Source organism: Hyperolius riggenbachi, chromosome 11, assembly GCF_040937935.1.
Source record: "Hyperolius riggenbachi isolate aHypRig1 chromosome 11, aHypRig1.pri, whole genome shotgun sequence".
In the NCBI taxonomy this organism is placed as follows: Eukaryota; Metazoa; Chordata; class Amphibia; order Anura; family Hyperoliidae; genus Hyperolius; species Hyperolius riggenbachi.
Window position 1 is genome coordinate 4849170 of NC_090656.1, and position 17537 is coordinate 4866706.

General features: G+C 50.4%; 1 protein-coding gene across 2 annotated transcripts in view; it reads right to left on the bottom strand.

The window, feature by feature from the left end:
• Positions 1-17213, bottom strand: part of LOC137538763 (anillin-like) — a 75679-nt gene extending 58466 nt beyond the window's left edge. Inside the window, exons 1-5 of one of the 2 annotated variants that reach the window (XM_068261072.1) lie at positions 17054-17213; positions 10429-10478; positions 8259-8486; positions 4908-4939; positions 4730-4772 (exon numbers count right to left, since the gene is read on the bottom strand). In XM_068261072.1, coding sequence (XP_068117173.1) covers positions 4730-4772; positions 4908-4939; positions 8259-8486; positions 10429-10462 — 337 coding nt within the window. In that variant the 5' untranslated portion in view covers positions 10463-10478; positions 17054-17213. The remainder of the gene's footprint in view (positions 1-4729; positions 4773-4907; positions 4940-8258; positions 8487-10428; positions 10479-17053) is intronic. The other variant, XM_068261073.1, reaches the window with a different exon arrangement.
• Between the last annotated feature and the right edge of the window lie 324 nt (positions 17214-17537).

A 17537-nucleotide genomic window follows, 5' to 3' on the forward strand; every position in this document is an offset into this window, starting at 1 on the left:
TTCTTAGTAGAAGAAGAAGATATATGGCTGTTACAAAAGGCACATTTCTTATCCGTCTTGCTAGATCCATGCTGGCTGGGATGAGCAGAGGATTTGTCAGACTCTTTAACTTTATCACTCTTATCTTGTCTTTTAGGCTATAAGACATAATAAGAAATAACCAGCCATTAGATCATTCCCTCCAGATATAAATATGTATATCAATGTATATCTAGTTAAGTAGAATATCATTATCCATCTACTTGCCAGAGAGGGTTCCTGGGCAGTCTTAACAGATTGTGTAGAAGCTGACCCAGCGGCGTCCTCCATGATTCAAAGTCACAAACCAACTGAATCATGTCCTGATATGCTTTAAATAGATGCTGCTTACCTCCTTAATTAAGCGGCAGCTGCCGCTCATTGTATGCAAATATCGCCTCCAGGAAACAGCTGCCTGCTGTTTCAATCACCGCCGCGGCCCCTGCCGCATAGCTCAGACCTCAGATCACGCGGGACGCCATGCGCGCGACTACTTCCGGTTCAACCGGAAGTGACCTTTCTTCCATGCGCGCGCCTGTGCGCATAAATCCGCTGCCACCAATGGAGAAGCCTCCTACACGCTGCAGGGCTCCAGACTGTCTCCCTGTACAGCTGCACCTGGAGCCCTGAGAACGCTGCCCCTGCCGCCTGACATGGATGGCACCTCTGGAGACATCTCCCCACGCATTCCGTCCGGGACAGGAAACTAAACTGAGGTACTATGGCCTGAATGTATCTTATGTACTGCTGCCTATTGCTTATGCAAATGTTTGTTTTAACAGTTTCCTGTCCACAGTGCGGAAGGAGATGGGTCTCTCATCCAGGGGTGCTGTCCGAAATGACGTTCTGGGAAAATTCCATCAGATAAAAATCACTGGATCAACATCATTAGGCATTACCTAGTAATTGTAGCCATGGATGTCTCAACGCAAGGAAAGCATCTAAGTCCCATTTAAACGCAGGTATAGAATTTGCCAGAACTACTTCCTGTGGCAATGCATTCCACATCTTAATCACTCTTACTGTAAAGAACCCTTTCCTAAATAAATGGCTAAAACGTTTTTCCTCCATGCGCAGATCATGTCCTCTAGTCCTTTGAGAAGGCCTAGGGACAAAAAGCTCATCCGCCAAGCTATTATATTGCCCTCGGATATATTTATACATGTTAAAGAGGAGCTGTTAGGTATAAGGTCTCAGAGAAAATAAACACATATATCAGTAGCTAAAGATTGGCTGTACTTACATTACATATGCATTTCACTGTCCACGTTTGGATTTCACAGAATTTTTATATAGTATATGCAGAGAATGATGCTCCTGACAGCCCATGGCAGGTTCCATGTTTGTGAAGCCAAATGTGTCGTCATGTCCTGCCTGCTTCCCTATTCACAGAACAGCTCGTACAGAATAACACAGTGTGCAGTGAATATTAATGAGCCATGTGGCTAGGAACAATAGCGGACTCCTGCAGAGTACTCTTCCTGGAGATTTATCTGTGCTGTGGCTGGACTGAGTTAGAAGCTGCTGAAACTTGATCCCGTCTTCTCCTTAGCAGCCGAGGGGAGGGCCCCAGAATGCTTTGCAGTATGGAATGCGGCTTGCGTCCTCCTTAGGAGCTTAGCTTTGCTGATAAGCACACATTAAATGTAAGAGAGATTTTTATCTTTAGTAATGCCTTTTTGGCTTCTGTCTAAACTGTTTAACACAGGAGAATAGAGGTTTAAATTAGCTTCTGCAGCCTGACAGTTACTCTTTAATTAGATCCCCTCTAAGGCGTCTTTTCTCTAGACTAAATAAACCCAGTTTATCTAACCTTTCTTGGTAAGTGAGACCTTCCATCCCACGTATCAATTTTCATACACCTTTAACCACTTGCCGACCGTATGCTTATACCGCGCGTCGGCAAAGTGGCAGCTGCAGGACCAGCGACGCAGTTCTGCGTCGCCAGCTGCAGGCTGATTAATCAGGAATCAGCCGCTCGCGCGAGCGGCTGCTTCCTGTCAAATCACGGCGGGGGGCTCCGTGAATAGGCTGCGGGCCGCCGATGGCGGCTCGCAGGCTAAATGTAAACACAAGCGGAAATAATCCGCTTTGTTTACATTGTACGGCGCTGCTGCGCAGCAGCGCCGTAAGGCAGATCGGCGATCCCCGGCCAATCAGCGGCCGGGGATCGCCGCCATGTGACAGGGGACATCCTGTCACTGGCTGCACAGGACGGATAGCGTCCTGTGCAGCCCGGATCACCGGGGGGGAAAGGTAGGAGAGGGAGGGGGAGAATGTCGCCGCGGAGGGGGAGAATGTCGCCGCGGAGGGGGGCTTTGAGGTGCCCCCCCCCCCCCGCAACATGCCTGCAGGCAGGCAGGAGCGATCAGACCCCCCCAGCACATCATCCCCATAGGGGGGAAAAAAGGGGGGTGATCTGATCGCTCTGCGTGCCCGCTGATCTGTGCTGGGGGCTGCAGAGCCCACCCAGCACAGATCCCATCAAACAGCGCTGGTCCTTAAGGGGGGGTAAAGGGTGGGTCCTCAAGTGGTTAAAGAGAACCTGTAACAAAAAAAAAAAAAAAAGTTCCCCTGGGGGGTACTCACCTCAGGAGGGGGAAGCCTCAGGGTCCCAATGAGGCTTCCCCCTCCCCGGTAGCTGCAGGCAGTCCAGCGCTGGCTCCCCCGAAGTGTCCCGGAATCCTCCCTCGACAAGCCTGACAGGCGCTGATTTATTTACCTTTCCTGGCTCCAGCAGGTGGCGCTGTTGTGGCTCAGCACGGAGATAGGCGGAAATAGCCGATCTCTGTCGGGTCCGCTCTACTGCACAGGCGACTTGCAGACACAGGGGACTTGCACCTGCGCAGTAGAGCGGCCCGACAGCGATCGGCTATTTCCGCCTATCTCCGAGCGGAGAGCCGATACTGCGCCTGCACTGGAGCCGGGAAGGTAAATATTTACATTCTCTCTGTTCGGGGAGTTTTATCTCCACTGCCGTGGGACCGAGGAGAATGGGGGGAGGCCTCAATAGGATCCGGAAGCTTCCCCCACCCCGAGGTGAGTACCCCCCCAGGGGAGGATTTTTTTGTTACAGGTTTTCTTTAATACCTAAATATAATAGCTTGGCGGATGAGCTTTTTGTCCCTAGGCCTTCTCAAAGGACTAGAGGACATGATCTGCGCATGGAGGAAAAACATTTTAGCCATTTATTTAGGAAAGGGTTCTTTACAGCAAGAGTGATTAAGATGTGGAATGCATTGCCACAGGAAGTCATTATGGCAAATTCTATACCTGCATTTAAAGGGGGCTTAGATGCTTTCCTTGCGTTGACAGACATCCATGGCTACAATTACTAGGTAATGCCTAATGATGTTGATCCAGGGATTTTATCTGATTGCCATCTGGAGTCGGGAAGGAATTTTTCCCTTTAGGGGCTAATTGGACCATGCCTTGTGGGGGTTTTTTCGCCTTCCTCTGGATCAGCAGGGATATGTGAGGGAGCAGGCTGGTGTTGTACTTTATACTGGTTGAACTCGATGGACGTATGTCTTTTTTCAACCAAAATATCTATGCAACCTTTAGAGCAAATTCATGTCGATGCACCAGCTCTAAAACTACAATACTTTAAGGCGGTGCCCAGAACCAAATTCCATAGTCCAGATGTGGCCTTGCTGGAGCATTAAACAGAAGCAGTATTATGCTAGCATCAGAGTTTTTATTTCCCTTTTAATGGCTTTTAAAATGTTATTGGCTTTAGCTGCAGCTGCTTGGCACGGATTATGATTATTAAACTTTGTGTCAACTAGTACAATTCATTTAGGAATAACCAGATGGGCCTATATTGTAGAGCAGTGATTGGATGTATAGACCACAGTAATATCCCAACACCCACTAACAGATGATAGAGAATTGTATAGTCATTACTAGGCCACCTAGCCACTTACCGTCTTTCCACTAAATTAAGACATCCCCCCGCGATCCTCCATGCCGCCGAGCCATCCCCCCCTCCCCCCGCCCGCACTACCGCTGTGCTGCCGATTTACCTCCCTGCTGCTGGCCCCCCTCCTCCAGCAAATCGGATCTCCCTCCGGCGTGCACTGTGCATAATGCATATCTCAGATCAGCGGGGAAAGGCAGCTAAAGTTGTATAGTAACAGCACTTACGTATGCAGGAAGTAAACAGAGATCACTTCCTGTATACGGCGGCATTGATACTGTACAAGTTTATATGCTTTTTCCCAGCTGATCTGATATTTGAATTATGCACATTGAAAACGGAGGGGGATCCAACTTTCTGGAGGAGGGGGGCCAGCAGCAGGGAGGTAAATTGCCGGCGGCGGCAGCGCAACTCTGTCAGAAGATTACTGTGATTTGTCCCGATGGAGTCAGTTTCATTCCATGCATTCGCGGGGAGAGGTGTTAGTGTCTGCGGCAGGGGCGGGGAGAGGGGGGGAATATGCCTATATACGCTGGCTACATAATAGGGGGTTTCTGGCTATATACTGGGGGGTGGGTGTGGATATACACTAGGGGTTTCTGGCTATATACTGGGGGAGATCTAGCTAAATACTGAAGGGGGATCTGGCTAGCACCACAAAATATAAGACCTCCCCGAAAATAAGCGCTAGCACATATTTTTAAGGAAAAATTTATATAAGACAGTGTCTTATTTTCGGGGAAACACGGTAGCTGTAGAAAGAATTGTTACTCAATAAGATTTGCTTTTTACCTGATAAATGTTCTCCTCCCTCCAGCATTACATCCTGTCCATCCTGTGTGAATAAGGAAGAGATGGGAAGAGTAAGCTGCCTCAGTCTACAGCGGAACATTTGAGGTTTTTGGGATGTTGCATTTGATTGGAGGGAAGGGAAGAAGATAGAAGTAATTTACTGTAAGAAATAACTGACCTCATGATCATCTTCACCATCTTGCGTTTTATCTGTGAAAGAGCAGAAAAGACTTATTATTCTGCTTATTGTCTTTAGGTAGTTCCCTGTTATTCCATCCCAGCAGTGTTGTGGTGCGACAGCCTGCTAGATTGTCAGCTTCACCAGCTCTCGGCCAATACCAAATGGTTTTTGTGACAGGATTCACAGATCTGTGATCTGTACATGAGGTCTGATCATAGCCAACTGCAATCTATTACTTTCCCTTCTGTGCAGAGATCACTTATCTATACATCAGGTCTGATCACTGCTCTCGGTAATCCATTTCCTTCCTGTCGGCACTGAAATCACTGAACAGCCCTGGTGCTGCCTGCACTGTACAGATATGTGAGGAATGGTCTCATGCATAGGGATGTTCAGGCCTGGATTTACATCACAGGAGCCTATAGGCACAGATGTCCTGGCACCCTAGACTCCGCCCTCCATGCATGCAGGCCCGGATTTACATCACAGGAGCCTCTAGGCACAGATCTCCTAGCACCCTAGACTCCGCCCTCCATGCATGCAGGAACAGATTTACATCACAGGAGCCTATAGGCACAGATGTCCTGGCACCCTAGACTCCGCCCTCCATGCATGCAGGCCTGGATTTACATCACAGGAGCCTATAGGCACAGATGTCCTGCCACCCTAGACTCCGCCCTCCATGCATACAGGCCCGGATTTACATCACAGGAGCCTCTAGGCACAGATCTCCTAGCACCCTAGACTCCGCCCTCCATGCATGCAGGCCTGGATTTACATCACAGGAGCCTATAGGCACAGATGTCCTGGCACCCTAGACTCCGCCCTCCATGCATGCAGGCCTGGATTTACATCACAGGAGCCTATAGGCACAGATGTCCTGGCACCCTAGACTCCGCCCTCCATGCATGCAGGCCTGGATTTACATCACAGGAGCCTATAGGCACAGATGTCCTGCCACCCTAGACTCCGCCCTCCATGCATACAGGCCCGGATTTACATCACAGGAGCCTCTAGGCACAGATCTCCTAGCACCCTAGACTCCGCCCTCCATGCATGCAGGCCTGGATTTACATCACAGGAGCCTATAGGCACAGATGTCCTGGCACCCTAGACTCCGCCCTCCATGCATGCAGGCCTGGATTTACATCACAGGAGCCTCTAGGCACAGATGTCCTGGCACCTTAGACTCCGCCCTCCATGCATGCAGGCCTGGATTTACATCACAGGAGCCTCTAGGCACAGATGTCCTGGCACCCTAGACTCCGCCCTCCATGCATGCAGGCCTGGATTTACATCACTGGAGCCTATAGGCACAGATGTCCTGGCAGCCTAGACTCCGCCCTCCATGCATGCAGGCCTGGATTTACATCACAGGAGCCTATAGGCACAGATGTCTGGGCACCCTAGTCTCCGCCCTCCATGCATGCAGGCCCGGATTTACATCACAGGAGCCTATAGGCACAGATGTCCTGGCACCCTAGACTCCGCCCTCCATACATGCAGGCCCAGATTTACATCACAGGAGCCTATAGGCACAGATGTCCTGGCACCCTAGACTCCGCCCTCCATGCATCCAGGCCCAGATTTACATCACAGGAGCCTATAGGCACAGATGTCCTGGCACCCTAGACTCCGCCCTCCATGCATGCAGGCCCGGATTTACATCACAGGAGCCTATAGGCACAGATGTCCTGGCACCCTAGACACCGCCCTCCATGCATGCAGGCCTGGATTTACATCACAGGAGCCTATAGGCACAGATCTCCTGGCAGCCTAGACTCCGCCCTCCATGCACGCAGGCCCGGATTTACCTCACAGGAGCCTATAGGCACAGATGTCCTGGCACCCTAGACTCCGCCCTCCATCAACCTACAAACCCCCACCGCACCGCAAGTGTGCTGGCTGTCCCAGCTGTCACTTCTCCCTTACCATTTACACTCTCATCAGGAATAATAGGGAAAGGGCAGCACTCAGGGAGGGGAGCCGCCTTTCCATCATCAGGCGCCTGTAGGCACGTGCCTACACTGCCTCATGGTGAATTCGGCCCCGGTTGTTTGAGATTGAGTGAAACCATTTCTTGTGCCGTTAGCGTGCAACACTGGCAGTCCCGATCATCCCAGCCTGAATACGTGATACTCTGCTAGAAATTCTCCTTTACCTGGATCCAAACAGCAACACTAGTCCTACACTCATACAGTGGTCTGCGGGTAGAGATGGGGAAGCTGTCAGCACCAAAACCATGCTGGTGTATAGACGGCTGAAAAATCAGTGGAAGTACCAGGTGGGTGGCAACGCAAATGCTGAGGTCGGTGTTAATGGCAGAATCACATACACTCACTTCCTGTGTGGATGTGCTTACTGCACCATTTACGCTATAGTGTGAACCAGTACTTGTGTGTTGCTGGGATAACTTCTGTGCCCACCTCTGTCCCCCTGTGTCTCCGGTATCCACCTCTGTCCACCTGTGCCTCCGGTGCCCACCTCTGTCCCCCTGTGCCCACCTCTGTCCCCCTGTGCCTCCGGTATCCACCTCTGTCCACCTGTGCCTCCGGTGCCCACCTCTGTCCACCTGTGCCTCCGGGTATCCACCTCTGTCCACCTGTGCCTCCGGGTATCCACCTCTGTCCACCTGTGCCTCCGGGTATCCACCTCTGTCCCCCTGTGCCTTCGGTTATCCACCTCTGTCCCCCTGTGCCTTCGGTTATCCACCTCTGCCCCCCTGTGCCTCCGGTTATCCACCTCTGTCCCCCTGTGCCTCCGGTATCCACCTCTGTCCCCCCTTCCCTCCTATATCCACCTTTGTGTCACCTCTGTCCCCCTGTGCCTCTAGTATCCACCTTTGTGTCACCTCTGTCCCCCCTTCCCTCCTGTATCCACCTTTGTGTCACCTCTGTCCCCCCTTCCCTCCTGTATCCACCTTTGTGTCACCTCTGTCCCCCCTTCCCTCCTGTATCCACCTTTGTGTCACCTCTGTCCCCCCTTCCCTCCTGTATCCACCTTTGTGTCACCTCTGTCCCCCCTTCCCTCCTGTATCCACCTTTGTGTCACCTCTGTCCCCCCTTCCCTCCTGTATCCACCTCTGCCCCCCTGTGCCCTCAGTGTACCACAACAAAATGTTTACATTTAATGCCGTTCATATTGGCAGGTCGTGAGTCGGGAGCTACCTGTAGAGTTTACTTTGAAAATTACTTTTTTTTTTTTTAAGTGGGCGGGGGGGGGTTATTTATTAGATTTTTTTTTTAACAATCAAATACACTTTTTCTTTAGATGGTATTATACAATGTGCACCCACACAAGTGCTTTAGCAGAGAAGCTATCAGGGGATATCCGCCCGAGAGCAGCTACCTTTCATGTTGATGGCCTGCAGCATCTGTATTCGTGATCTGATCGATGGGATGGCGGGGGTGTCTGGCTTGACTTCCTGTTCCTTCATCCGCAGTAGTGAAGACCAGCTGGTCCGGACCGGCACCTCAGGGCCCCTGACCAGCACGGGGTCTCGGTTTTCTGTCTCTCCTTCCTCCTCTGATGCATTGAACCGCTTCTTCCTGGGCGACCCATTCTCCGTATCTGAGCCTGAGAGGAAACCAAACGGGAAGAATAATGGCACAAAACTACTTCATGTAGCTTAGAGATCGGCGTAAACATTCACCCAACCGCCATCTCTAAGCAACTCCTTCACTCCACTTCAACTGAAAAAGTTGCTTGAACTTGCAAAGAAAATTACTCTAGAACAGGCTTTCTCAACCAAGGTTCCCTGAGTACTCTGCAGGGGTTCCTTGACATTTCCCCCCATTGTGGGGGAAGTATGATAAAGCACATTATAATAAGGGGTACTGTAATATTAAAATGGGGGGCAGAATACTAATGAGCACATTAATAAAAAACAATAGGATAAGGAGAGGCAGTGTAATAGGGGGCAGGGAAATAAACAGCCACACCTACTTTTAAAGACTAAGCCTCCTGCAAGATAAATGCCGGGGTTCCTCGAGATCCAAAAGTTGTTTGCAGGGGTTCCTCCAGGGTAAAAAGGTTGAGAAAGACTGCTGTAGAACTTGAGGACATCTCCCAATAACTCACCTATTTTAAGTTGGCTATAACAATACTTGGACATAGATTTCAATCATCCCGATGCACGCTTCCGCTGTTAGCGTCACTCTCTCCCCGCAGTCTGAGACGGACAGGAGGCGATTTCATTGGTTCCTGACCCTGTGATCACTGTAAGCCAATCCCATTAGCTTACATTGATGGACAGTGTCAGGAGTCAATGAAAGAGGCTCCTGATATGCTCACACAGCTCAGCCAGCGTAAGGACTGCAAAGAGAGGTGCCTGTGGGGATGGAGGAGTGGTGTGACCGGCGAGAGCAGTCGGTATGTGCAGCAATGTGTCAGGAGGCGCCGTTCTTTGGTACCAGCAGTCTCTGGTCCTTAGAGGGAAGATCTGCGCTGAAAAAAAAAAAACACAAACTCCACTTACCTGGGGCTTCTTCCAGCCCCTGCCAGTCGTCCTGTGCCCTCGCCAAAGCTCCTCTCACTCCCGGTGTCCTGCGCTGCAGAGGCCGACCTCACCAGGTCGGCTTCATGTGCGCTCCACGTCGCGGGTCACGTGGTGTACGTGACGTCATCGGGTCTCTACTGCGCAGGTGTAGTAGAGCCTGTACTGCGCCTGTACAGTAGAGACCCGATGACGTTGCATTCACCACGTGACCCGCGTCGTGGAGCGCACATGAAGCCGACCTGGCGAGGTCGGCCTCTGCAGCGCAGGACACCGGGAGTGAGAGGAGCTTTGGCGAGGGCACAGGACGACTGGCAGGGGCTGGAAGAAGCCCCAGGTAAGTGGAGTTTGTTTTTTTTTTCAGCGCGGATCTTCCCTTTAACCTCCCTGGCGTTATGATTACCGGTATTTTCAGATTTAGGGACTAAAAGCCGTGCAATTTTTTCATAAGCTAGACCTTAAAAACAAGAAGAAAAAACATACTGCAGAGGTCTGCAGCAGCTCCTGCATGAAACTCACTCAGGCACAGGATTACCACCCTCTTCTGAGGCTTTCCATCCCGTGCCTGACTCGGGATTACTGCTGAGGAAGTTAAAGGATACCCGAAGCGACATGTGACATGATGAGACCGACATGTGTATGTACAGTGCCTAGCACACAAATAACTAGGCTGTGTTCCTTTTTTTCCTTTCTGTGTCTGAAAGAGTTAAACATCAGGTATGTAAGTGGCCGACTCAGTCCTGACTCAGACAGGAAGTGACTACAGTGTGACCCTCACTGATAAGAAATTCCCCTGAAAGTAAGAAAGAGATAAAAAGGAGAATTTCTTATCGGTGAGGGTCACACTTTAGTCACTTCCTGTCTGAGTCAGGACTGTGTCAGCCACTTACATACCTGGTAATCACTAATGTTGCAATTCTAGGTGTGAACGGGGCCTGAACGTACACAAAGCTCTATAACACGAACACAACCGTCATATCTAGAGAGAGTACACAAACTGCAGGAGGGACGGGAAAAACTCACATAGACGTTTGAGTGGCAGACGTTTAATGTCCATTTCCCGATGTGATGACCTGTTTGGGGGAGAGAAAGACAAATTATACGGGGGCTAAGAAGGAAGAATCAATTAAAGGATTCCTGTAAGCACCCAGGGAAGAAAAAGTTAGCAAGTCACCCAAGAAGAGGGAAGGTTTTGGACCCCCTACAGCCTTCCAAGTCCTCTCTGTGTCCCCCCATTCCACTGAGGGTCCCCCGTAATTCCGAAGACGATCGGCTCTGTGCTGCGGACTCACGTGCGCAGTGCGGAGCCACTGGACTTCGGGAGTACTCGGAGATTTCTGCAGCATGCATCTGTTTTCCATACGATGACTGATAGCCACACCTGGATCTCCCCGCAAATATTCCCGGAAACAACACGGAAACTGTATCCAGAAAAATGGATGCAGAATGCAACATGCAGGTGGGAATAGGCCCTAACTGCCCAGGACTCCGCAGCCCTGCTAACTGCTTTAAAGAGAACCCGAGGTGGGTTATTTTATTAGCACACAGAGGCTGTTTCTGCATATAACCACCAGCCTCTTACTACACTGTCTCCCCCAAGGAACACCCCCCCCCTCTTGCTCTGCTGTCCCCCCTAAAAGAGCGTGTCGCCAGCCGGCTGTTTACATGCAGACTGTCACTCTCCGCCGCTCCTCTACCGATATAGCACCGCTCCCTGCCTGCGTCCCTTCCCTCCAATCAGCTTACAGAGGCGGAGAGGGAAGGGACGCAGGCGGGGAGCGGCGCTATAGAGGAGGCCGGGGAGCAGTGGAGAGTGGCAGTCTGCATGTAAACAGCCTGCTAGCGACGCGCTACATGTCGCTAGCACCTCGGTTTCTTTTGGGGGGACAGCAGAACGCAGGGGGGGCGACAGTATAGTAACAGAGGCTGGTGATTATATGCAGACCCAGCCTCTGTGTGCTAATAGGATTCTTAAAACACACCGCGGGTTCTCTTTAAAAAAAACAACTTGGCTTTCAGCAGAAGTGACATTTTCAGACAGGGAGAGGCAGGCTTGGGGCACTGTTCCCTCCCCATTGTGTCCTTCTCCATCCCTGCCAGTGTGCCTGTTCATTGTGACCCGGCAGCAGGTATGTAACGTGACTACATATCGGAAAATGTTCATGAACCTTCGACTGATATGTGTGCATAAATATTATATGGACATATCTGTATATCTGTAGTACAGGTATAAAGACAAACAGAAAAAATGGTCTTGTGCACCTGTTAGCATAATCCAAACAAGTCTATTTAATGCACACAAAAGTCACACAGTGGTAGTCTTTACATGGAGCCAAAACAGTACAATACACTTTAATAATGTTTCTGTGCAAAAAACAAAACAAAAAAACAAACCTCTTTAAAAACCAGAAGTCATCAATTCACCGCTAAATATGGCTGATAAGCAGGGACGGAGGTCTTAAAGGACAACTGAAGTGAGAGCGATAGGGAGGCTGCCATTTTTATTTTCTTTTAAGCAATACTAGTTCCCTGGCACCCTGCTGATCCTCTGCCTCTAAAGGTGGCCATACACTGGCCCGATTTGCGGCCGTTTCGACAGCAGATTCAATCACTGGGATCGAATCTGCTGCCAATCGTTCGCGCTAAACGCACCCGCCGATCCGATTTCCTCCCGAAATCGGATCGGTCCGTCGATCGCACCGTGCGGAAAAATACCGCCGATCGCCCGCGGATAGGGAGCGTGTCGCTAGCGGCGGCCGATCCGATAAGGTATACATTACCTGACGCTGGCTCCCGGGCATCTTCTCCGCGCTGCACCGCTCTGTTCCTGCTTCCATCCCAGCGTACATTAACTTCCTGTGTCACTGCAGTGACCAGGAAGTTCAAATAGAGGGCGCTATATTTGAACTTCCTGGTCACAGAGTGACACAGTGTACGCTGGGATGCGGTGCAGCGCAGAGAAGAGGACCCGGAGCCAGCTTTAGGTAATGTATAGGGGGGGGGGGGGGGGGGGCAGGCGGCAGGAGCAGCTCAACAGACTGTGATCGGTTTCAGGCTGAAACCGATTTACAATCTGTTTGCAGTAAAGGCAGCCATACGATCCCTCTCTAATCAGATTCGATCAGATTCGATCAGATAGGGATCTGTCAGCTGGTCGATCTAATGGCAAATCGACCAGTGTATGGCTACCTTTATACTTTTAGCTATAGCCCCTGAACAAGCATGCAGCAGATCAGGCGATTCTGACATTGTCAGATCTGACAAGATTAGCTGCATGCTTGTTTCTGGTGCTACACTACTGCAGCCACCTAGATCAGCAGGGCTGCCAGGCAACTGGTATTGTTTAATAGGGAATAAATATGGCAGCCTCCATATTCTTCTCACTACAGTTGTCCTTTAACCACCTTAGCGGTATGGACAGAAGTGTTACTTCTGGCTGCCGGAGGCGATCGGAAGAACGCCTCCGGAGCGCCCTCTAGTGGGCTTTCATGCAGCCAACTTTCAGTTGGCTGCATGAAATAGTTTTTTTTTTTATTTAAAAAAAACCCTCCCGCAGCCGCCCTGGCGATCTTAATAGAACGCCAGGGTGGTTAATGACTCAAAGCGTCCCTGCAGTCAAGGAACTCATGCATTCGTCACAACCCAACACATATCCAAGCAGCTGCCTCCCTCTAACAGGGATAAGTCCATATATATGCTGTTAAACATGCATGCATAGATGGCTGGCTGAGTGACAAAACACTTCCTCCACATCCACAATTACATGGCAGAATGTTAGTTCTTTAGCAAGGCAGAAGCATGCAGCGGGTTAGGGTGTGGCAAACTTCCATGCAGTAATATGATAGGTTGTAAAGGCAGCCATACACTTATAGATTTGCAGCAGATTCGACCATCAGATAGATTTCTGTCAGATGCCAGTCAAGTCGAATCTTACAGGAATCTGATAAGTACCACACACTAGGAACAGATTTCCAATAGATTTCAGAATGGAATCTATTGGAAATTGATCTAAATGCATTATTGGACCATTAGATCCAATGCAACTCTATGGGCCATAGATTTTACATCCTGTCAAATAGATAAAATTGATCAAAATCGGCCACAAATCGATTGATCGATGGCTGAAATTGACCAGTGTATGGGCCCTTAAGTATACTTGTGGCAATCCAGATAGCAGAGATCTCCATTAGCGTATGCTCTGCTTTGCTCCCCCTATGCGTTACAGCGGCTAATCAAGCACTACGCTGGGAGCTCCAGCACAGAGTCTCAACACTTTAGCGGGGATGAGCAGGGTAACCGGCAAACTCATAGTTTACTGCGGTATGTAACGTGACTACGTACAGGCCGCAAGGTCACAGGGGAGCAGATAGCCAGGGGCCATGTGATCCTCTGCGGCGGCTAGCCCAAGCGTAGCTCGGGGTTACCGCCAGGGAGGTTAAACACTAAAATGCAATCTGGATTACACCAATCCCAAACAAGGAGATTTGCATTAATTCAGAAAAAAAATGAGCCATTTATCATCGTTAAGTACCAAGCACAGACACCTAATTTCAGAGCTAGTTACATCCATGACTGTAGTCTAGTCAGCAAAGCAAAGGAGTGTGCCCAGGTGCAGCTATGGACAGCCTATATCTTATTTTGTATTTCTCGGTGTCAAAATGTGGGAGTATTTCTGTTCGCTTCCTATCCACCAGCATAGGCTAGAAGGAAGTAGCTAACATCAGAATGCCCAGGATTCAAGACGAGAGGAGTGCATTTCAGAGGTCTCAGTTATATAGGTCTTAAGTTTACAGTGGTCCGCTGCATAATGCACACATGATAATGACTGTGAACTGCAATGGAGACTGGACATAGAGTTTAATACAAAGCCAGCATGCAGCCAGTTAGAATAACGCGATGAGTTACAACTCAGTACTGTGAACTGGCCCATAGAATTGTATGGGCAGTGAGCTGACATGCAGAATTATTCTGTAACGCAACTGAGCACTGTGAACTAGACAGGAGAAAAGAAAAGGGACAGGTGTTGGCACTGCTGTATTCCTTTTAATCCATAGTGAGGCACATCAAATACAGTACTTGTGAAAGTGAATTGTAGAACATACCGGTGCTTGGAGTGATGTGGGTAGCAGTGGGTGCTGGGTACTGTAAGGGCCTTTTTCCACTAGCCTGCGATTTGCGATTTGCTTCTGATCGCAAATCGCAAGGTACATTAAACTAATGGAAACTGCAGCAGCAATTTCCATTACTGCGATCCGATTGCGATGCGATTTTGGTCAAAGCGCAATCGTCGTCCTGCTGCGTTTTGTATGCGATTGAGCTGGACTATAATGAGTATAGTAGCTCAATCGCAATCGCATGATGGAAATTGAAACGCGATTGCGATCGCAATCGCATTTCATAGTGGAAAAGAGCCCTTAGCCCGACAGCCGTATACAGCAGTGCAGACACATGCCCCTCTTTTCTCCTGTGCAGTTCTGTTATGGTCAGAGCGCGCAGTCACACCTGAGTGAGTGAAGCGAAGTGGTTTTTGCCAAACTCCCGCTCATATTAATTGGTACTTGCCGCAGTGCCAACCACCCCTTTTCCTTGTCCATTCATTTGCACTGTGAACTTGCCCTTAGTGATGGTGAACCTATGGCACGCGGAGCCGTCTCTGTGGGCAGGCGTGCTGTGTTCATCACCACTGCTGAGCCGGAAAGGCCGCTTGTCGCAAGGCTACCGCCTGGTCCTTGCTGTGCTTCCGGTGCCATCCCCACCGCCGATGCCCGAGCCCCACTCTCTCAGTCACAGTAATAGACCTCAGAACCCGGGGCAACAGCGGAGCCAGAGAGGTACACGCTACCCCTGTCTGGTGCAAATGCGGAAGTGACATCATTAGTCACTTCCTGGACTATGCTGGGAGCGGGCAGCTTGTGCAATCTCTCTGGCTTTGCTGTTGCCACGAATTCTGAAGACTATTACTGTGACTGAAAGAGTGGGGCTCAGGCAGTGGGGTGGCACTGGGAGCACAGTAAGAACCGGGCGGTCTGGTCAGTAATAGCACCCCCTGCCCCAGCCTACACCTTGCACCCAGTCTGCACCTTGTCCCAGCACCTTTCCCCAGCCAGCAGCACCCTACCCCACCCAGCACTTTGCACCATTCCCAAGCCTGCACCTTGCAACTTGCCACAGCCAGCAGCACCCTACCCCAGCCTGCACCTTGCTCCCTAGCCAGCACCAACCAGCACTCAGCCTGCACCTCACTACCTGCTCCAGCTAGCACCCTGCCCTCACCCAGCCCCCCACCTTCCAGGCCAGCATCACCACCAGCCAGGCCTCAACAGACACAGGGCTGTGGTAGAGATTAAAGTCTAATCAGATTGTGAGCTCCTCTGAGGACATTCAGTGACAAGACTAAACATATACGGTACACACTGTAAAGCGCAGCAGAAGATGTCAGCACTATATATAGCCAATAATAAATAATATATGTATTTATTATGGGGGGGGGGGGTTGTAGAGAGAAAAACCTGTTCATGTGCATATTGGGGGGAGAGGAGTACATGTGGATATTGAGGGAGAGGAGTACATGTGGATATTGAGGGGGGAGGGATGTACATGTGTATATTGGGGGGAGATGTACATGTGGCTATTGGGGGGAGAGGCATACATGTGAATAGTGAGGGAGAGGATTACCTGTGGATATTGAGGGGAGAGGAGTACATGTGGATATTGAGGGAGAGGAGTACATGTGGATATTGAGGGAGAGGAGTACATGTGGATATTGAGGGAGAGGAGTACATGTGGATATTGAGGGAGAGGAGTACCTGTGGATGTTGGGGGGGGGGGGGGGGGGGGGGAGGCGTACATGTGGATATGGGGGGGTACATGTGGATATTGGGGGGGGGGGGAGGCATACATGTGGATATTGGGGAGGGGGGGGGAGGTGTACATGTACATGTGGATATTGGGGTAGCATGGTGGCGTAGTGGTCAGCGCTCTCGCCTTATGGCGCTGGGTCCCTGGTTCAAATCCCAGCCAGGTCAACATCTGCAAGGAGTTTGTATGTTCTCCCCGTGTCTGTGTGGGTTTCCTCCGGGCACTCCGGTTTCCTCCCACATCCCCAAAACATCCAGATAAGTTAATTGGCTTCCCCCTAAATTGGCCCTAGGCTACAATACATACACAACATGATACATAGATAGACATATGACTATGGGAGGGACTAGATTGTGAGCCCCTCTGAGGGTCAGTTAAGTGACAAGACAATATACTCTGTACAGCGCTGCGGAAGATGTTGGCGCTATACAAATACTTAAATAATTGTGGGAGAGGTGTGCACAGCCACAGAGGAAAGATGGAGCAGGTGTAGTAATACAGGAGGACTCATGGGGTATAAATCCTGAATTGAGTATATTTCTATAGCAATGATCAGGGTGTATACAGGGGAGTGTGGAGGAGACATGTTGCAGTCTATTCACATTATTGATCAGATATATTATACAATGCAGGTAATGCAGGTGAATGGGGCGTAGCCTTCCTGCAGCACACACACATTATACATGCATGAGACATATACAGTAATACACAATCTATGGGGGGCGGGGCTGTACACAGGCATGATATGATATATACAGGTTCTGGGGGAGGGGGCACCCGGGGGTCTCACCTGCTCCCGTCACTCCGACTCCAGTGACTTCTTTCCCACCAGTTCAATCTCCGCGCCTAACTGAAGAATGCGGCAGTCCGGGCACTAGAGCAGCGCCGGCCATTTGCCCGAAGCCTCGCCCCTTTACCACGTCTGCGCTGCGGCCGCCATGCTGGAGACCAGGGGACGCTGGGCCTCTGCTGTCCAGCCGGGTGCGGAGCTGATTGGCTGGCTGGGGCGTGACAGCGGCGAATCGGAGCGCTGCGCTGATGGCCCGGCACGCTGTGATTGGTGGAGGCTGAGAGAGGGCGGGATTGCCGCGTTTTACCCTCAGGTGACGTCCATAGTCTGCGCATGCGCAAGAAGAGATCTCTGGCCTGTCTCTGTGCAGCTGGAAGCTCGTGGGATGAAAATGTTTGCAACAATGTAACATTTGGTTACCAGTTGCATTCATTTATAGGTAAAGCTATCAGAAATTGCAACCTAAGCATTGACTCAAGCTGTT